The sequence below is a fragment of the Gopherus evgoodei genome, chromosome 13 (assembly GCF_007399415.2).
Source record: "Gopherus evgoodei ecotype Sinaloan lineage chromosome 13, rGopEvg1_v1.p, whole genome shotgun sequence".
Classification (NCBI taxonomy): Eukaryota; Metazoa; Chordata; order Testudines; family Testudinidae; genus Gopherus; species Gopherus evgoodei.
The window spans coordinates 29397033-29418355 of record NC_044334.1 but is presented as its reverse complement, the minus strand read 5'-3'; the positions used below and the strand labels follow the sequence as shown (position 1 = coordinate 29418355).

Sequence of the window (21323 nt, the reverse complement as noted above, 5' to 3'; positions counted from 1 at the left end):
ACAGCACAGCACAGATTTACAGTGGTTGTTACAGAGCAGCTGACGTTTCAAGGCAAACCTTCCAGCCCAGACTCTGCTCTCTGGTTTTACCTCATCCCTTCAGTGCAGTTACTCCTGATTTACCCCAGCGTGAGTAGAGAATCAGGCCTCCGTTTAGATAAATACCAACATCTCCTTATTTACTATGTTTCCCACCCTTTCACACCATGTGCTTCATTGCTAATCACATTTGCATGAAAATAGTGTCATTGGCCATTAAGAGGTTCCCAAAAGCCTCTGCTTGCTCCCTGCTTGACAGCACGTTGCACTGACATCATCCTCTCCTGGAGATGTCCCAGCGAGTTGCTCTGTAGATGACCACGCGATCAGCAGCCAAGGATTGTCACATGAGATGGAGAACAAGCCCTTAGCAGCGGGTGACACCTCCTCTCCCCCCAACAGATCCATGGACGGTGAGGGACAGCGGAAAGAGCTGAGATTAAACAATAAGCTACAGCGCTCTCTTGCCACCCCCATGTCTGAGTCCCTTGCCCAAAAGACGGCCAGGCCCTGCAGCCTGCATATGGGAACAAGTCCTCAGGCAGCTGGGGAGTCATATGTCCCCCCCTCCACCTGGGATGGGCTGCAGAGCCAGCACAATGGAATAGACTCTGCAAACAGCCCACGCCTTCCCCTCTGGGCACGAAAGGATAGGAAAGGACCATCTTCCTGCAGACAGGCCTGATCCTGCTGCCCAGGAAGCAGGATCAGTGTCAGCCCACTTCCCCCACAGGGTTGGGAGGTCACTGTTCCAGCCAGGCCCAGGCTTCCATGGGGAGTTGCCACTGGCCTGCAGCCCAGCATCCCTGATCCGTGTCATGGTCTCAGGGGAAGCCAGAGGACATGGCCCCAGGAGTGACAGCTGGCCCCAGGGAGGCACTGTTCACTGAGGGTCCTGCTGACTCGGGGGAGCCAGGGCTGTGATTGATTCGGGGCCCGGGTTATCTTTCCCCTTCAGACCTGGATAAAAAGTGCAGGCTCAGCAGGAGCGCAGCAGGGCTTCCTCCGAAGGGCAACACGTGATAAAATAAACCGCTCCCAGCCATGAGAGCAGGGAACATCTCAGCAAATAGCTAGAATCCTGCCAAGAGCCCGGCCCTCTCCCCCGGGCCCTCACTGAGGAGCTGCAGCTGGGGACGCGCCACCTGGAGACTCAGGAAGGGAAGCATCTTTTTCAGGGCTGTCTTTGAACAAGCCTGGTTTTGTTGGGTGTATGGGAAAAAAGCCACTGAGCCCATCATGTGTGTGAAACAAGCCCAAGGGAGGGAGACGCTGCTTCCGGAGGCCTCCGAGATCCTGCTGGCTTTGGGGTCCCAGACTATAATGCCCAGGGCTTCATGTCCATCAGAATGATGCTGGCTACAATGCTCAGCACTCAGCAGCCATTGCTGGGCGGGGGGCAGGTTTTCTAAAGAGCTCAGCTCCCGTGTGGGCATCTCAATAAGTGGCCTGTGCTGCTTATCCAAGAGCTCAGGGCCTCCACTGGATAGAGGAGGAGAGATGGGTTTAAGGAAAGAGAGAGAAACTACAAGGAACTAAGGATGTCGGGTACTGAGCTCTGCTCCCATAGCTAGGATGTGCACGGCGCTGCACGGACTCAAAAGCTCCTGCCCCCAGAAGCTCCTAATCCAGGACAGATGGCAAACCACCCTGAGATGCCCATGATGGGCAGGGGTCCAGGAGGGAGGGAAGGGGCTCTCAGCCTTTCAGGGCGAATGTGTCAGTGAAGTCAACTTGTTTAGAGAAGGTTAGCAAAGCTCCTCTGAGCAGGAATAAAGGGGCCATAATAACCCCACGCTGTTCCGGTCGGCTCAAAGGCAGTAGGAGCACGTGGCTTTCACTCCAGGCTTGCTGCAGGCCTGGGCTGGAGTCTGTATTTTCATTGCTCCCTACAGCTGGGGTGAAAAAACACGAGCGTCTGCTTTTACACAGCAATGCATTCTCTGAATTCAAAACTAGATGTGAAACGTTCCCCCAGGACAATTAATACATGGAGTGTGACAGCCACACTGCGCTGGAGGAAACGGGATGCTAAGAATTGCTTGGGGGGGGGGGCAGTGATAACACTAAATGACTCCAGGCCGTACCCTGTTCTCAGACAAGGCAGCACATACAGGCCCCGGTCCTGCCAGCAGAGACACATGGCTGGCAGGATCATCCTACGTGAATCCGATGGCAGGATCGGGGCTGAGTTTCACAGGGGCTGAGCTCTGGCGGCTGCCCTTAGAAGTACAGGAAAGACAGCGGTGCTGCGCATCAGGTCACATTTTGCACGAGTGCCTTCAAGACTAATTCTCGACCCACTGCAAACCTCACAATTTAAAATTTACGACTAACTCAAATCTTGACTGCAAAGGCAATTATATCCACAGCCAGGTCAACCACCAATCCGCCTCCTGCCCCTCCCCCCAGTGTCCCAAGCCAACCTAGCCATTTGAACTCCAGCAGCCAGGCACAAGGCATACCAGATTCCTCTGCTCTGGGGCCACGCCTTGCAGAGCGCCCCCTAGGACTACATAGCACAGTAACAAGGAGAAGGCTCCACCCAGCCTTCACTAACCATTGGCTCTAATCCTCAGGAGAAAGGCTCCAGAAAGAGATTTATCTTCTCGCCAGCCATCTTCCCCTTATCACCCGGATCCGGGGCTGCAGGCCCTAGCAAAACACTGACCCAGGAAGGAAAAACAAACGTGCTTCTCCCAGCACTGAGAAAACACATTAAGGCCTCAGGTCCCCGCAGCAGCCGGCCGAGGAGGGGCTAGACTATCTGCTCAGTCAGCGGGCACTCGGAAAGCAAGCGTGTGGGTGTGAGGAGTGTACGGGAAAGGGCTGGGCGTGGGTTGTGTGTGGATGCACTAAGATGTGGGTGCGCTGTGTGTGCAGGGTTATGGCCTTGCTGTCATGAACCTTTTCCCTCTCAAACCCCTGTGCACTGCTGCCTTGAGTCAGATGGGAGCAGGGTTGAACGGGAAAGTGGCTGGAACCACAGCCCTGTCTGCAGTAATTCTCGCCGGCTCTGCTCCTGGCAGAGCTCAGAGTGGTGCCAAAGAGGGGAACCTGCGGGGCCAAAGGCTAGTTTAGATACAGTCTGTGTGTGTGATTGGGGGAATGTACATGTGGAACAGAATGGTGGGAGGGGCGCATATCTGGGTGTCTGTGCCGTATGTACAGATGTAGTGTATGTGTGAGATGGAGGGTGTTGGAGCCTACGTGGTGTGCTTTGGGTGGGTGTACACTGTATGTGTGCGTATGGGGAGCCAGAGAGTGTGTGTGTGGTGGGAGGGTGTATGCTACCTGCTGGGGAGGGATGGGGGGGGAATCAACAACCGGAATGAAAACGTGTGTGGAGGGGAGGTTGAATGCACCTGTGTGATTTGGGGGGGGAGTAGGTTGTGTGAATGTATGTGTTGTGGGAGAGGGGAGAATGGGTGCACCTTGGAGTGCGTGTGTGGGAATGCGTGGGTGTGCTGTGAAGGATGGATTTGTTTGGTTGTGTTGGGAGATGAATGTGTGTGTTATGATCTGTGTGTGTGTGTTATATTGTGCAGGGATATCAGGGTATGTGCTGCATGTGAGTATGTGGGGGGGATATGAGGGTATGTGGTGGGTGTGAGTGTGTTATCTCCATTTGTGTTGTGTGTAGGTGTGTGATTTCCCAAGTTTGTGTATGTAAGACCTCCCCGTGGCAGAATGTGTGTGTGTGAGAAAGAGAGAGAGAAAGTGAGTCAGTCTAAAAGATTCTGTGTGTGTGTGACTCCCATGGCGGTGTGTGTGTGAGTATGTGTGAAAGAGAGTCAGTCTAAAGGAGTGTGTGTGTGTGTGAGAGACTCCTATGGTAGTGTGTGTGTGTGTGTATGTGTTTGTGTGAGAGAGAGTCAATCTAAAGGACTCTGTGTGTGTGTGTGTGTGTGTATGTGTGTGTGACTCCCATGGCAGTGTGTGTGTGTATGTGTGTGTGAAAGAGAGTCAGTCTAAAGGGGTGTGTGTGTGTGTGTGTGTGATGGCAATGTGTGCGTGTGTTGTGTGTGGATTCCAAAGGCACCCTGTTATTATGAGACTCAGAGATAAAGGTTCCCCACCCCCTGACCCCCACAGCAGGGGTGGCTGGGCCCATGAGGTGGCTCCTACCAATGCCAGCAGATCATCCCAAAGCTCCCCTCCTCTGCCAGTGGAATTTTAACCTGGGGCTCCTGGAGCCCCCTCCAGCACCTCACGGGGGCCTAGGGGAGCCGGGTATGTGGGGTGTCTGAGCACAGGGAGTAAGGTTTTGGGGGGTGACAGTGTGTTGAGGGTGAGTGCATGTGGCTGTGTGTTGTCTGTGGAGGGAAGGAGTGTGTGTTGTTGCTTGTGTGCGTGTGTATGTGCTGTCGTCCTTGGGGCATGTGTACCTGTGTGCTGTTGTTGCTGGGGGATGTGTGTGTGTGAGCATAGCATGCCATTATTGCTGGTGTGGGTACATGCACTGGTGTTAGTCTGTGTCTATGGATGTGCGCTGTTATTGCAGGGGTGTGCAGTTCCATCTGCACGCTGTCTCCCTCCCTCTGTCACTGGCCCCCGGCTGCCCGGTGTGGGGTCTGGAGTGATTCCACTTGCCCCCCAACCCAACCCAAGCAAACAAGAGCCTCCCTTGTTCCCTTTCTGTGTCTCTTCAAGCTTCGCTCTGTGCTGGGAGGCATGGGGTGGGGGATCTGTGGGGGTGAGAAGTGAGGTGCCTGGGGCAGGGCCAGGACTCTGTCTTAGGGTGGGCCAGGGGGAGGAGGGGCAGGACTCTGGCCAAGAATGTGCCTGGGGGGGCAGGGGCAGAACGCTGGCCCGGGATGTGCCTGGTGCGGGGGCAGGATTCTGGCTCGGGGTGGGCCTGGGCAGGGGCAGGATTCTGGCCCAGGGTGTGTGGGGGGTGGGGCAGGACGCTGGCCCGGGATGCGCGTGAAGGGGGAGGTGGGCATGACGCTGGCCCGGGGTGTGCGGGGGTGGGGAAGGATTCTGGCCCGGGTGTGCCGGAGGGGGAAGGATTCTGGCCCGGGGTGTGCGGGGGGCAGGGCAGGGATTCTGGCCCGCGGTGTGCTGGGGGGGGCAGGGATTCTGGCTCGGGGCGGGAATGCGGGGGCAGGACTCTGGCCCGGGGTGTGTGGAGGGCGGGGGCAGGACATTGCCCTGGGATGTGCCTGGAGGGGTGGGCATGATGCTGGACCGGAGTGTGTGGGGGTGGGGAAGGATTCTGGCCTGGGGTGTGTCGGGGGGGGGCAGGGATTCTGGCCAGGTGTGTGGTGGGGGGGAAGGATTCTGGGCCTGGCGGGGGCAGGATTTTGGCCCGGGGTGTGCCAGTGGGGGGGCAGGTATTCTGGCCCAGGGTGTGTGGAGGGCGGGTACAGGACGCTGCTCCGGGATGTGCCGGGGGTGGGGGGCATGACACTGGCCCGGGATGTGTGGGGGTGGGGGGAAGGATTCTGGCCCGGGGTGTGCCTGGGGGGGGCAGGTATTCTGGCCCGGGGTATGTGAGGGGCGGGGGCAGGATGCTGGCCTGGGGTGTGCGGGGGGAAGGATTCTGGCCCAGGGTGGGCAGAGGGTGGGAGCAGAACGCTGGCCTAGGGTGTGCAGTGGGGGAAGGATTCTGGCCCATGATGTGCCTGGGGTGGGGCAGGGATTCTGGCCCGGGGTGTGCGGTGGGGGAAGGATTCTGGCCCGGGGTGTGCCATTAGGGGGCAGGGATTCTGGCCCGGGGTGTGCGGTGGGGGAAGGATTCTGGCCCGGGGTGTGCCTGGGGTGGGGTGGGTGCGCAGGACACTGGCCTGGGGTGTGCGGGGGGGGGGGAAGGATAAGTATTCTGGCCTGGGATGTGCCCTTGGGGGGCAGGGATTCTGGCTCGGGGTGTGACATGGGGGGGCAGGGATTCTGGCCCGGGGTGTGCGGTGGGGGAAGGATTCTGGCCCGGGGTGTGCCATTAGGGGGCAGGGATTCTGGCCCGGGGTGTGCGGTGGGGGAAGGATTCTGGCCCGGGGTGTGCCTGGGGTGGGGTGGGTGCGCAGGACGCTGGCCTGGGGTGTGTGTGTGGGGGGAAGGATAAGGATTCTGGCCTGGGATGTGCCGTTGGGGGGCAGGGATTCTGGCCCGGGGTGTGACATGGGGGGGCAGAGATTCTGGCCCGGGGTGTGCGGTGGGGGAAGGATTCTGGCCCGGGGTGTGCCTGGGGTGGGGTGGGTGCGCAGGACGCTGGCCTGGGGTGTGTGTGGGGGGGGAAGGATAAGGATTCTGGCCTGGGATGTGCCGTTGGGGGGCAGGGATTCTGGCCCGGGGTGTGCGGTGGGGGAAGGATTCTGGCCCGGGGTGTGCCATTAGGGGGCAGGGATTCTGGCCCGGGGTGTGCGGTGGGGGAAGGATTCTGGCCCGGGGTGTGCCTGGGGTGGGGTGGGTGCGCAGGATGCTGGCCTGGGGTGTGTGTGTGGGGGGAAGGATAAGGATTCTGGCCTGGGATGTGCCGTTGGGGGGCAGGGATTCTGGCCCGGGGTGTGCCATGGGGGGGCAGAGATTCTGGCCCAGGGTGTGCGGTGGGGGAAGGATTCTGGCCCGGGGTGTGCCTGGGGTGGGGTGGGTGCGCAGGACGCTGGCCTGGGGCGTGCGGGGGGGGGAAGGATAAGGATTCTGGCCTGGGATGTGCCGTTGGGGGGCAGGGATTCTGGCCCGGGGTGTGACATGGGGGGGCAGGGATTCTGGCCCGGGGTGTGCGGTGGCGGAAGGATTCTGGCCCGGCATGTGCCTGGGGCGGGCGCAGGACGCTGGCCCGGGACGCCCGGCCCCCGGCGGGCTGGGCCGGGCCGGCAGAGCGGCAGCCGGGGGTGGGTCTCCGGCCGCGCCGCAGGGGGCGGGGGGCAGTGGCGGGAGCCCCCTTATAGGCAGCGGGAGAGCGGCGGGGCGCAGTGCGGGGCCATGGAGGACGAGCCCTACTATTACTACGGGGAGGGGAACGAGAGCGGCCCGGGCGCGCAGTGCGAGTGGCCGGCGGACTGGGAAGTGTCCTTCTTGCTGCTGCCCGTGCTCTACATGCTGGTCTTCGTGCTGGGGCTGTCGGGCAACGGGCTGGTGATCTTCACCGTGTGGCGCGGCCCGCGGGCCAAGCGCCGCTCCGCCGACACCTACATCGGCAACCTGGCGCTGGCCGACCTGGCCTTCGTGGTGACCCTGCCGCTGTGGGCCGCGTACACGGCGCTGCGCTTCCACTGGCCCTTCGGCTCGGCGCTGTGCAAGCTCAGCAGCTACCTGGTGCTGCTCAACATGTTCGCCTCCGCCTTCTGCCTGGGCTGCCTCAGCTTCCAGCGCTACCTGGCCATCGTGCGCTCCCTGCCGCGCTCCCGGCCCGTGCGCCCCCGCGCCTCGGCGCTGCTCCCGCTGGCTGCGCTCTGGCTGCTGGCCGGCCTGCTGGCCCTGCCCGCCCTGCTGCTGCGCGACACGCAGCCCGGCCCGGCCGACAACCTCACGGTCTGCGACATGGACTTCAGCGGCGTGGCCAGCGCGCAGAGCGAGCGCTACTGGTGGGGCGCGCTCAGCCTGGGCACCACGGCGCTGGGCTTCCTGCTGCCGCTGCTGCTCATGACCCTCTTCTACTGCTGCATCGGCGCCAGCCTCAGCCGCCACTTCCAGCACCTGCGCAAGGAGCAGGAGAAGCGGCGGCTGCTGCGCATCATCGCCACGCTGGTGGCCGTGTTCGCGCTCTGCTGGCTGCCCTTCCACCTGCTCAAAAGCCTCTACGTGCTCAGCGAGCTGGGGCTGCTGGACCTGCCCTGCGCCTTCCTCGGCCTCGTCGTGCTGCTGCACCCCTACGCCACCTGCCTGGCCTACATCAACAGCTGCCTCAACCCCTTCCTCTACGCCTTCTTCGACCTGCGCTTCCGCGCGCAGTGCCGCCTGCTGCTGGGGCTGCGCCCGGCGCTGCGCGGCCCGGCCGGCTCGGGCTCCTCCACGCTCAGCGCGCAGACCCAGAAATCCGAGCTGCACTCGCTGGCCACCAAGGTGTAGGGGCGCCCGGGGAGCCGCGGCCGGACGCACTGATGGGCTCGGAGCCCGCGGACGCTGGACAGGCGCCGCCCGGGCTCGGCGCGGTTCGGCGGCGCTGGATCGCTCCTGCTCCGGGGTCCGCAGCAGCAGCCCCGGCTCTGGCTTCGGCTGCGCAGTGCGAGAGAGCTGCCTCTGCGCCCGCTCAGTCCCAGCCTTGGGCCCTGCTCAGGGGGTCCGGGTTCCCCGCCCGCTCGGCCCGATTAGCGCCCGGGCGGGCTCGGCTCCGCAGGCCGGGAGCCCCCGGAGCTGGGCTGGTCCCTGCGGGCGGCTCCCTCCCTGTAAACCAATAAAATAGTTTTTCAGGAACTCCGCAGCGCTGGTCGGATTCTTGGTGGGGACAGCGAGAGCCCTGGGTCCGGTCGGGAGCGCCGGCGGATGCTGAGTCCGGTTCCGGCTGTGAATGGTGGGTCCGGGGCCTGGGCGGGGTCCGCTTCGGGCTGTGCCGGGTCTGGGGGCTTTGCAGGGTCCGCTTTGGGCTGTGAATGATGGGTCCGGGGACTGTGCGAGGTCCGGTTCGGGCTGTGAATGGTGGGTCCGGGGGCTGTGCGGAGTCCGGTTCAGGGTGTGAATGGTGAGTCCGGGAGCTGTGCTGGGTCCTGTTCGGGCTGTGAATGGTGGGTCCGGGGACTGTGCGAGGTCCGGTTCGGGCTGTGAATGGTGGGTCCGGGGGCTGTGCGGAGTCCGGTTCAGGGTGTGAATGGTGAGTCCGGGAGCTGTGCTGGGTCCTGTTCGGGCTGTGAATGGTGGGTCCGGGGACTGTGCGAGGTCCGGTTCGGGCTGTGAATGGTGGGTCCCGGGGCTGTGCGGGGTCCGGTTCAGGGTGTGAATGGTGGGTCCGGGAGTTGTGCGGGTGGGTCCGGGAACTGTGCGGGGTCCGGGAGCTGTTGGGGGTGTGAGTAGTGGTCCGGGGGCTGTGCGGAGTCCGGTTAAGGGTGTGAATGGTAGGTCCGGGGGCTGTGCGGGGTCCGGTCCAGGGTGTGAATGGTGGGTCCGGGAGCTGTGCGGGGTCCGGTTCGGGCTGTGAATGGTGGGTCCGGGGGCTGTGCGGGGTCCGGTTCAGGGTGTGAATGGTAGGTCCGGGGGCTGTGCGGGGTCCGGTCCGGGGTGTGAATGGTGGGTCCGGGAGCTGTGCGGGGTCCGGTTCGGGCTGTGAATGGTGGGTCCGGGGGCTGTGCGGGGTCCGGTCCGGGGTGTGAATGGTAGGTCCGGGTGCTGTGCGGGGTCCGGTTCGGGCTGTGAATGGTGGGTCCGGGGGCTGTGCGGGGTCCGGTTCAGGGTTTGAATGGTGGGTCCGGGAACGGTGCGGGGTCCGGGGGCTCTGCGGGGTCTGCACTTACACCAGAGCAAACCCCCCACCTGTGGAGACATGAGCCGACTCCTGCCTGCCTGGGGCTGGAAGAATGAACGGTGACATGAACCATCCGCAGAAGCAGGAGGTGCCGGGCAGTGTCAGAGACACGGTGTCTCTGTGATGTGCTGCCTGCCGGTACCAGTAGGTGCCATTCAAACACCGCATCTCCAGGCTGCAGCGAGCACCGGCGCTGGGATCTTCACTGTATAAATTCCCTGGTCCTCGAGTGGGAACCACCACAAATCCTGGGCCAAACTAGCCGCTGCTGGTGACAGACACCTGGGTTATAACAGCACCCAGGGGCGCCCCGCTAGAGAGGCTGCTCTGCTGAGCTGCTGGGGGCCGGCGGGAGCTCGCTGCTGGTAAATGCACAGAGAAGAGAAGCTCAAACACATGGCCAGATTCCACCCTTCGCAGGGCTGGTGTAAATCCGGAGTAACTCTGCTGATGGCAGTAACTGGATTTACATCAGTATGGGTGTGCCCCTGCTAATGTGTTCACACACACACACACACACACACACACACACACACACACACACACACACACACACACACACAGAAATCTGGCCCCCTTGGACACTAGTGCCAGGATTCACCGTAAACCAGCTTCCTTTGCATGCCACTGTGTTCCCACTGCAGGAGGAGTTGGGGGTAGGGGACGGGGCAGGCAGCAGGCAGCTTACACAAACCCATCTTGAGGGTGGCAGGGGGCCCTGCCCTGCATTTGCTCAGAGCCCATCCTCAGGGGAGAGGGCAGCAGCACCGGCATGGGCAGGGCTGAGCGTGCGGGTGGGTGCTCGCTGGGGGACCAGCCATGCGTGCCTGAGGCTGGGCAGAGGACAGCCTGGGGGAAGGTGGCCGGGGGAAGGGTTGAGGGGGAGAGGGCTGGTGACCTAGGTAAGGCAAGAGAGAGGCCTGGGAGTTGGTGGTTCTAGCCCAGGGATGGAGCGGTGTGGCAGGGGAAGATGTGGCAGAGCACCTGGGGATGGAGGAAGGGCCACCCAAAGGTGGGAACAGTGTGTGCTTCTGACACTGATGGATGCAATGCAGCTCTAGGGTTAAGAGAAGAGCTGTGTGGGGGATGGAGCACAGGCTAACCCCCCCCCCCCCGGAAGAATGACATTATTATTCATTTTCTGTGGCACACCAGGCGCAAGCTCCCCTTTGCAAACCAGAGCGCGTCACAGACCCATGGCAAGGAACGTACCTTGCCAGGCAACCTGCAGGCCGAGCACTGCGCTAGCTCAGACAGCAGACGGGGGAGGATTCAGCAGGGCTTCCTCTCCACCCCTCTCCCCGGGGGAATTAACCCTCAGCTAGGGCTGGGAGGGGCCAAGCTCAGGCCAAGGCACACACATGGGTGTAGAGGGCAGCAATTCTTTCACATAACCAACACCCCTCTGCCAGTGAGTCCCTACAAACTCTCTCGGTGCCGGTGCCCACTCACGGGAACATGGTCCTCAGCATGCAGTAACGGGCAGGGCCAGTCACAAAGCCCAGCTCACTCTCCTTTTATGCTTCTCCTCTGTGGGGCTTGGCCTGGCACGAATGACGACACAAGGGGGGGGGCAGGCCCAGCGCAGGGCAGGGGGAGTTGTGATGAAGGGACTTACTCTTTGGCTGTCATACACCAGCGCTGCCTGTAACTGCTTTTCAGGAGGGCTGGGGCTGCTACCCCAGTGTGTGACGCCGAGGCCAGTTCTCAGCCTGATCGCTGACTCTGGCGGGAGGTTTCTGGCCACACGAAGGCAGGGTCTCTGTGAGGGGCCTTGACAGAGCTGAGTGCCTTAGCCACTGACTCTTGGCTTGCCCAGCCCCTGCTTTCCCAGGAACGGCTACCACTGCATTTTCAGCCAGTGCTAGGGGTTATCTTTTCACCAGGCCCCGTTCCTTGCGAAGGGGAAGATCCTTGTCTTTCATGTTCCCAGGAAGCCCCCTCATGCTCAGGCTCCCACGTGTGACTTCCCTGGAGCTCTGGGAAGTTCCAGTTCTGCCACTTTGCTGCAGTGACTTCTGTTCTCAGCTCCCATTTCTCTGCTTGTGCCTTCAGGCTAACTCTGCTCTGCAGCCTGGCTGCTCCTGGGGCCACCTGACCTGTACCTGTGCGGCACTAGGCACAGACCTGGACGCCTTTTGGACTGGAATAGTCCTGGGCGAAGGCTGCGTGGTGATTCACTTCATGAGGCTGCGGTGGGAGTGATCGTGCTGCTTCTCCTACATCTTCCCCTCTAAGAATGTATTGTACCAAAATACCTTGGGGCCTGCCAGGGGTGCCAGGGTCAAAGCCAGGGCCCAACCAGGCTAGTGTCCTCAGGCCCCAGTCTGACCAGTATCAACCCCCTTGTCCCTCCCCATCAGGCAGCCCAGTATCCCTCCTACTTCCCTCCAGATCAGATCAAGGGACACAACCAGTGGTATCTGTGGCTCCAGATCAGATCCATAGGCCCATCTACCCTGGTCTCAGGCCTTACTTGGCATGTTGTCCCGGATCAGTCCTGGGGGCTGAATTGGGCCTCAGGACCCAGGCTTTCAGAACCAAGGAATTTGTTTTTGAGGCTGGACTGAACCTCTAGGAGCAGTGAGCTCAGGGTGTCTGTGGGGGGCGGGGCAGAGAAGGGGGCTAGTAGGTTAGAGGTCAGATCTGCTAGTTCCTCCTCCCCTGCAGTATCTGTGAGCTGTAAGCAGAATGAGCTCGTGTTAGCAGGACCGGCGCCAGGGTTTCTCGCGCCCTAGGTGCTCGGCCATTTCGCTGCCCCCCGCGCTGATCCCGCGGCTCCGGCTGACCTGCCGCGGGTATTCCTGCGGAGGGTCTGTTGGTCCGTGGCTCTGGTGGAGCTGCCGCAGGCATGCCTGTGGGAGGTCCACTGGAGCCACCTGCCGCCCCCCTGGCAAAATGCCACCCCCCCAATAATCCTGGCGCTGTAGGGGATTGCCTAGGCTGCCTAAATAGTAGCGCCGACCCTGCATGTTAGCCATCTCCCAGGAAGCTCATGAGAGCTCACTAGCCCCAGGGAACTCACTGCAATCCTCACCTCAACCACCACAGTAGGATGTCTGTGAGCCAAGACGCCTGGTTTCCACCCTCGACTCTAGGAGGTGAGTGGGATGTAAGGGGTTAAAGCAGGGAGAGTTGGGGGTGAGGCCTCCGGCAGTGTCCCTCTGCAGCTTGGACCCAGTGCACTGTCTCATCCCACAGCCTGATGCACCTCGCTGCCAGAGAGCCCAGCCTGAGCATCCCATGGCTTCGGTCCAACCCACACTTCCCAGCTGTGCCTTGTGTCTCATGCCAAAAAACCTCCTTTCCCCTTGCAAGGTCACCCCTCCCCTGGACCTGCAGACTCCTGCCCCCCACCCATACCTATCGCTCAGCCAGGCTGCCCATTGCCTCGCTGCTTGCTGAGAGTGAGAGCCAGCAGACAGCTTGCCAAGGAAAGGCTAGCAAAGAGTATCATCATTGTGGGTGTATTCGCGGCCCAGTCGCTCCCCGCCTGCTCCCTGCGCTGCCTGGTTACTGGCCTGTTCCCTCGCAGCCCTGGGGCTTTTCACACATGGGACCGAGCACCAACACCTCCAAGGCAGGGTGCCCCTCGCACCTCCCTGCTCGCCTCAAAGGGGGGCAGCCTGGGAATGGCTGGAGCAGGCCAACAGGAGCCATTTGTGACCATTTAACAGAGCGTTGGAACTCCATTAGCAGGGGACCTCAAAGAGGAATTGAAGCAGCTGCTGCGGGGGGCTGGGAGCCGGCAGGAGTCCCCACATCCCGGCCTTTCACAGTCTCCTCCCAGCATGCTGGGCAAAGCTAACAGAGCCAGGGTGGGGGAACACTGCAATCAGGGCAGCAGAGAAAAATCCTGCGGCTCCACTGCATTGTGGAAAGCCCAGAGGAAGGAAGGTGGCGGTGCCAGGCTTTCCCCTCTACATCCCCTGCCCCTCGGGGGCACTCCAGCCCCAGGGCCTGGCTGAGACTTTTCAAGGGAGCAAAAACAAGAAGGCGTCCAGTGGCACCTTAAAGACTAACTGCCTGCATCTGTAACTTTCACTCCATGCACCTGAAGAAGTGGGTTTTTTACCCACGAAAGCTTATGCCCAAATAAATCTGTTAGTCTTTAAGGTGCCACAGGACTCCTTCTTGGTTTTGTGGATACAGACTAACCTGGCCACTCCCAATACTTCAAGGGAGCAGAGATTTTAGGCCCTGGTTTCGAGGAAGAGCTTGGCACCTGCCCCCTGGATATCAGGCCCCCTTCAAGGCATCTCCAGTTGGGTGCCCAACATCACAGGCCTCTGCAGGAAATCCTGGCCCAGAGTGTATGGCTGGGGATTGGTGCTCCCTGCTGGGCCTGTCTCACCAGCCAGCTGTACAGAAGGTAAGCTTTCACAGTCTCTTGACAGCCTTTCCCCCTCCCCTGGCCTTGGATCAGCATCTGCCTCCATCTAACCACTGCCCAGTCAGCAGGGCCTCCCCCTCCATTTGTCACACCTCTGCCCTTCTTGGGGGCCCGAAGGACTCCTGCATATGCCAGAGGAATTGTGCCCAGGCCTAGCAGAGCACCTTTGATCCCAGCTTCTCCTCACACTCGGCCCTCTCTCGGTCTCCACTCACTGCTTCAGGACACCAGCGACAGCTCTGCCTTTCTAACTCCGAGGGAATGAGATATAAGCCAAACTCACTCCGTGGGAAATCAGTGCCAGCCCTCAGTGCCATTGGCCTGTACCTGCACTCATGGAGAAAGAGGCTGAAATGTGACTGTTCCCCTCTTCCCTTCTACTGCAGTGGTCCATCTGTTTGACTATTTTAGCTGGAGCTGCTGCTTTCGGGAATTGAGGGGTGTGGGTGTCCCCTCCACACCCACAGATCACCTGGCCCCCATGAGAAGGTGAAGAAAGCAGATTAGGGAGGAATTGTTCAGTGAGACTCTGCAAGCCAGTGATGCATTGGACTGTGGACAGGCGGCCTGGGATGTGAACAGAGCAGACTGCCTGGAGCAGGAAGGAGCAGACAGGAGAAAGACCCAGGAGTCCCAGCAGGAAAAGGAGATGGAGATGCACCAGGACATAATGGGGCTTCTCAGGCAGAAAACACAAGTGCTGCTGACTTTTGTTGACCAGTCCAACAGTCCTAGGCTGGCATCCCTTTGCAGTTAATGAAGAACTCAATTTCAGCAGCTCCCTACCCCCCGCCCACATACATTCCACGTTGTGTCAAGGGCCACATCCCTGCCTCTGCCATTCTGTGCCAGGGGACAGTAAGGAAAAATGGAGCGTCACATGCATTGACCTGAGAGAGCCGTGGCTGGTGTGTGTTTGGCAGAAATGGGCACAGATGTTTTCTAGCAAGCTCACGTTAAAGTTCTGTTAATTTATACGTTTTCACTGTACTGGGTTTTAATGTCACATGCACGTTTTGCACTGTTTCTGGTATGGAATACATTTTTAGATTTTGGAAATAAATTCCTCTTTATTACTTCATAACATATCCAACAGAATGCCTCATGGCGCCAAAAGCACACCCAGCTTGTAATGGAGTAGGACCACAGAGCTCTCCGGTTCAGTTACAAACACACTGTGCAATAATTAGAAATGCACATGAAGCACTGCATAATTCCTAGGTTCATTAAAAGTCAATGCGACATTCATAAACATACACCAAGCACTACACAATTCCTAACAACCCCCAACGCTTCAGGGTCAGGTATGGCACTGTCCCACACAGCACGCCTCTGTGGCTGATGGTTAATGTGCCCTTCCAACACCTACATCAGCTGCATCGCTCCATGTTGAGCTCTTCTAATGGCCCCTGTGTCTGGCTGTTCAAAGTCAGCAGACAGTGGCCTTACCACTGCCCTCCAACCCAGCGGCAACTTTGCCTCACAGATTTTGTGCAGGACATAACAGGCAGCTGTAACCACTGGGAAATGTTTCTCACTGAGATACAATCTAGTGAGTAAATAGCACCAGCGCCCCTTCAGTCTGATGAAAGCACATTCAGCTGGCAGGTGAATCTTTTCTTGGTGCTGTTAAGGTGGCCAATGTATAGCTTCGTAAGCCAGCCCCCCGATCGTTATCTGCATTTCAATATCACAAATAGTAATCTGCCAATCAGGAAAGAAAGTCCCTGTTGACTGTTTCCTGAACAGTCCTGTGTTCTTAAAGATATGAGCATCATGCATCTTCCCCGACCAGGAACGCCCACTAGGACTGTCTGTGACTCCGGGGTAAGGCTGTTACAGTGCTTTGGATGTTCACACTTGTTAGTGGGTTGGTGAAATCTAACTATAGAACATACAGCCAGTTTTGGGTCTCTGCCCAGCTCCTTGTCAGTCTGCCCCAAGGTTGGCACATACAGTCGTGAGCCACCCCAGGCAGCGTGACACAAAGTTCAGCCCTAAACTGCTTCATCTGGCTCTGGTTAAGGTCCAATAACCAGCAATGGCACCTCTTGTTACAGGCTTTCTAGGGGTTTCTTTGTCAGAGCTTTTCCTTTCCCCTCTGGAGTCAGACCATAGTGAGAAGGTACCTCCTGGACCTGATCCTGGCATAAATATTTTGGCCAATGCTTATAAGTATATTGTTGCTAAGATACAGAATCGAAGGGTGTATAGGCTTATGGTGGGGTTTGGATGTGACCAGCACCACGTGGCCTTGGGACTACTACAGGAATGCTTGTGTCAGGGAGTATGGGGAATCTGGTCCTGCACCCCTCTTCCTGGGACTCACAGTGACTCTCAGCCAGCCAGTAAAACAGAAGGTTTATTGGACAACAGGAACGAAGGATACAGCAGAGCTTGTAGGCACAACCAGGACCCCTTAATCAAGTCCTTCTGGGGTTCAGGAAGCTTAGACCCCAGCTTGGGATTCCCTGAATTCCAACCACCCAGCCCAAAACCGAAACTGAACTCACCCAACTTCCTCCAGCTGGCCCCTTTCTTTGTCCAGCTTCCCGGGCAAAGGTGCTGACACCCTCCCCCCTGCCTAGCTCAGGTTACAGGCTGAGCACTTGTCCCTCACCTAAAGTCATCCCCTGCTCTCCCATCCCCCACACAGACAGTCCCTACTCCATCACAGCTTGTGGGGAAACTGAGTCATGGTTCACCTTCAGAAACTTATCATTAACAAAATATTTCTGGCACTCTGGCTGGGAAACGCAGGCCATGTTAACGTGAGGACGCCCCTGCCCTCCAGCTCCCCACTCTGTCAGGTTGCCACTGTGCCCCACACTTGGCACCTTCAAAGGTCAGTCACAGGTTTATGACAGCCCCTCACACACTGGCCCAGGACCCAAGGGGGCCGTGATGGGGGGTAATTGGGGGCAGGAGGAGCTCCTCACATGCTGGCTCAGGACCAAGGGGGGAGGCATGATGGTGGTGATGTGGAGGCAGGAGGAGCTCCTCACACACTGGCCCAGAGCCAAGGGAGGCCGTGATGGGAGGCAGGTGACCCCAGCAGGTTGCGTAGGTGGGCCAGGGAGATGCTCTCTGGACTAGGCAGGTGACTGCCCAGCATAGAGCAGAGCTCTCTGCTCTCAGCCCTCAGATAGAGCCTGAGATAGGGGCTCACTCCTCTTCCCTCAGTGCTGGCCCCCCAGGCAGGGCCCTGAGAGCGGAGAGAGGATGCCAGCAGCTCGCAGCAGCACGACAAGGGCCCAGTGTGTGTGGCTTGGCAGCGCCTGGTCTGCTGCACCTTGGGCTGTGCGCTGGGCCTGGCTTGCTCCCTTCCTGGGGGCAGCACCAGCTGACCCTTTTCATTGCAGGGGAAGCGGGTGCTTCCAGGCAGCTGCAGCAGCGAGCTGTTGGCTGGCAGGAAGAGGAAGAGGCTCTGCTTATCTCCCCAAACAAACCCAGCGGAGCCAACAAAGGCAGGGTCAGCACCAGGCTGCCCTGGCAGGGGCTGGGGATGCCTCTCCCTCTGCAGGGTTTCCCCGGTGATGGGGCAGCACGTGGGGGCCAACACCTCCACCCATGCAGCTGACGGTCCCACTGCCGGGACAATGGGGCTCTTCATTGGCCTGCTCCCTGGCTCCTTCAGAGGGGGCTTCTCTGCTCCGCTCAGCCCTGATCCTTGCAGCTGTACTGCGCCTCGCCCCCCTCCCTCCCTGGCAGCAGCAGTCACACACCAGGGCACAGAGGAGGCCGAATGGGGACAGTGACCGTGTCAAGGTTAGGACAGTTTCCAAAGACACTGGCTGGTTCGGGGGTGGGTGGGAAGGGAGAGACCTTGGGCTGGACTCTCCAGGCTCCTGTGCCTTGTTCTATCATTCCCCTAGTACAGAGCCCTGATTGGGAACGAGGGGCCTTTAATCTCTAGGGCACCAAGTCAAACATCGCGCAGGCCAGTAATAGCCACCCATGGTCTCCAGCTGCTGATGGCTCAGTGGCCTGTGTCACTGTGCAATGAGTTTACCTGGTCTCAGCACAGCTCCCAGCAGGGCGGTGTTTGCTGCATGCAAGCCCCAGCTGTCACTATTTAGCTCCACTGCAAGAACTCAGCGGGCCATGGAGACTGCACTGCCCCTCAGCCCCCGATAGCTTGTGATAGTGGGGGGCAGGGCTGAGTCTTGGTTTATGATTTATGACCCTAAAAGCTCATGCTTCAAGTCACCAACAAGGGTCAGGAAGCGATTCCCACCTCAGTGTATTCTGCTGCATCAGGGATGGCGGGTGGGCCAGGGCTCCGAGCTGGCATGAGCATTCTCTCTCTCAGGTGCCTGGTGGCTGGTTCATGCTCAGGGTCCCACTGATCACCATATGTGGGGTCAGGCAGGAATTTCCTCCCAGGTCAGATTTTTTTTCCCCTCCCCCTGCAGCATGTGGGGCATTTGCCAGGATTATCTGGGTATCCCTCACTTAATCATTTCCCTGTCAGTGCGGGGGCCTCGGGACCTAGTGCACCTCGGACCCCTCTAGTCTCAGCCCGTGGCACCTACCCAGTCTCCTGTGGGCTGGAATACCTTGGTCTCGATTTGGATGCTGGGGCAGTGTGCGGGTGCTGGCTGAGGCTGGTGTCCTCTGCTACACAGGTCAGACTGGATGGTCCATTGCTCTCTGACTCTTGAGGGAGGATGGGGAAACTCACAGCACTCCTGCTTCCCGGGGTGGTTCCTCTGGCTAAGCGTCCAGTCACCAGGGCTGCTAGGCTGAAATGTCCTCAGCACTATATTTACCTGAAAACTCCCACCCCCAGCCAGAGGCATTGGATCCTCACCCACCTGCCGGTCCCTTCCACTGAGCCCTCTAGACCACCTGCCCGTGTCTTGCCTCTATGCTCAGGGTTTAACTGAGGGCCATATTTGGGGTCAGGAAGGAATCTTCTCCTAGGTCAGACTGGCACAGATACTGGTTTTTTGCCTTCCCCTGGAGCATGGGGCCCAGGTCACTTGCAGGTTTAGTGTAAATGACAGATTCTCTGTAACATGAACTCTTTAAATCAGGATTTGAGGCCTTCGGTAACTCCGGCAGAGCTCAGGGGTCTATTATAGGAGCAGGTGGGTGAGATTCTGTGGCCTGCCAGGTGCAGGGGGTCAGACTAGATGATCGTGATGGTCCCTTCTGGACTTAAAATCTGAGTCTCTGTGAAAACGGCTAGTGCAGAAGCGCTCTGGGTAAAAGCTCTCAGTCCTGCACCTTCAGTAACTCCCTGGTCAGGGGGTGGAGTAATGCTACTTCTTGCCTTGGGCGCCACCTGCTGGCCGCTTTCTCACACCAGCTGCTTGGTGTTTTGGGTACAGTAGAACCCCTGTTAGGAACCCTGAGGGAGTGGAAGTTGTTTGTAACTCTGAACAAAATACACTTTCAAAAGTTCGCAACTGAACAATGACTTAATACAGCTTTGAAACTTCACTATGCGGAAAAATGCTTTTAATCATCTTAATTTAAATGAAACAAGTAGTTTCCTCAGCTTGTCAAATCCTATTTATAACTTTCCCTTTATTTTTCAGTAGTTTACAGGTCACACATTACTGCGCTGTCCTTGCTTTCTTTGGCTCTGCTGCTGTCTGACTCTGCACTTCTGGTTCCAAATGAGGTGTGTGGTGGACCAGTCAGTTCCTAACGCTGAGGTCCTACTGTAATGTTAGGCCTTCGGTAAGCCAGGGGGCTCAGCGCATTGCTGGTATGTCCAGGAGCTGAGGACAGTGACCAGAGAGGAGTGTGTGTGTGTTCCCTGTGCGACAGGGAGGGGGCAAACCTGACAGATGTCAGTCAGATTGCTCCATGCACGACTGGAAGGCGTGGGGAGATGAGGCTGAAGGCGGTAGAAGAACCTGTATAGGAGGGAGGCTGGAGGTTACAGTGCAGGGAGCTGAGATGCCCTCGGGAGCTCACCCACCCTCACAGGCATAGTGCAGAATGTCCAGGGTGAGTACTTGTCTAGAGCACCCCCACGGTTAGTAGAGGCCCCACACTAGTGACTGCTCTCTAAGAGCCATCAGGGTTTGAAGGTTCCCCTATCTTTGCCAGTAGCAGCACTAGTTCCCCTACTCCAGAGCTTCCCGGCTAGCCAGCATGCAGCACATTCACTCAGCTTTGACCTCTGAGCTAGTTTTTCACCTATCCGAAGGGCAGAGGATCCAGGCCACCAACAGTGAAAGCAATGGTTATGGACCCAGGAGACCAAAGCAGCACTCAGATGTTTCTTCCTTTCACCATGGGTCATCAGTTTACATGAGTTTAACTCTACAACTCTTTAGAAACGGGTTGGTGAGTGTTCAGGTTCTAGTGGGGTTTGAGTAGCCGACCGTATGGATGGATCTTTTGTTCCCTTTCTGGTTTGCCATCAGCTTGGCAGAACCTCCTCTACATCAGGGGAAAACATTTTTCCTAGTATTTGCTTGGACACTTCTAACAGCTGTGGGGTTAGAGGGCTCTGGATCTCTTGGACATTTCTCTGTGCATTCCTCAGCAAATCAGGCTGTGTTTTGTTGTGTGTCCAATTCCTCCCCCCACCAAACAAAAGCTTTAATTTTTTCCTAATGGAAGGGAGCCCTCAGATTCACAGAGCCACACTGTTAGTCTCATATTATTTACAGGCCTTGTTAATATCTGCTGGCTTTGAGTACTTTCCCTGGGGAGGTTTCGGTTGCTGACATCCTACTGTCCAGCTGTTGGAACTGCTGGATGAGGGGCCTGTAGGCTTTATTACTGGAATCGCAGTGGAGAGTCCGAACAGGGCAGCACATCCTGCTCCTGTTTGCTACAGGACACGAGGCCATTAGAACAGTAGTTTGCTTGGCAGGAAGTAACTGGTAGTTAGGAAAGTTATGGCCCTCCACTTATTTGTAGTGCAGCAGTGCCTACTGAGGCCAAACAAGCTTTTGAAGACTGGGCACTTAATTGAAGCCTTTGGAAACCAGCTGCCCTCTGGTTAACTAGGGGAGGCAGAAAGTAGCATCTCTCCACTAAGAAGGACACCATCTTGGGAATGGCTAAGGGACAGGAGTCTACTGGCCACACTGTGCTAAGGAAGAGGCAGGGTTTCTGGCCAAGGGAGGCAAGGCTGCAGCAAGGTGTCTTGCCCATGATGCTCCTGAAAGCAGCAGCAGGTCAGAGGCAGACATGCTCGTCAGCTAGGAGGCTGGGCAGGGTGCCTGAGGCTTTTGGAGTAGAGTGAGGGTGCAGGAGAGGAAGGGAAGCTGAATGTGTTGGGAGTGGACACACTTCCCAGTGACCTGAGGGTTATAATACAAGCTCCCTTCTTGAGTTTCTGCATGCAGGAAAAAGTCACCTTGAGCATGCCACTCTTGCTAGAATGTTAGTGCCTTTGCAGAGAGCTTTTTCTGTTAACAATTTTTGCATTTCTCAGAGCAGTTTTGGCACAGCGAGAAGGGGAGTGATGAGGTTTAGTGAGCGCTGCTGGTGAGCACTGATGGCTATTGCATAAACACACTA

The 21323-nt window shown here is 58.4% G+C and overlaps 1 protein-coding gene across 1 annotated transcript; it reads left to right on the top strand.

Annotated features, from left to right (window-relative positions):
- Positions 1 to 6954: 6954 nt before the first annotated feature.
- LOC115660928 (apelin receptor-like) lies at positions 6955 to 8865 on the top strand. The gene has a single exon (XM_030582865.1). It carries the CDS (start codon positions 6964 to 6966, stop codon positions 8047 to 8049), a length of 1086 nt encoding a protein of 361 aa, XP_030438725.1. The 5' UTR covers positions 6955 to 6963; the 3' UTR covers positions 8050 to 8865.
- Positions 8866 to 21323: the final 12458 nt, after the last annotated feature.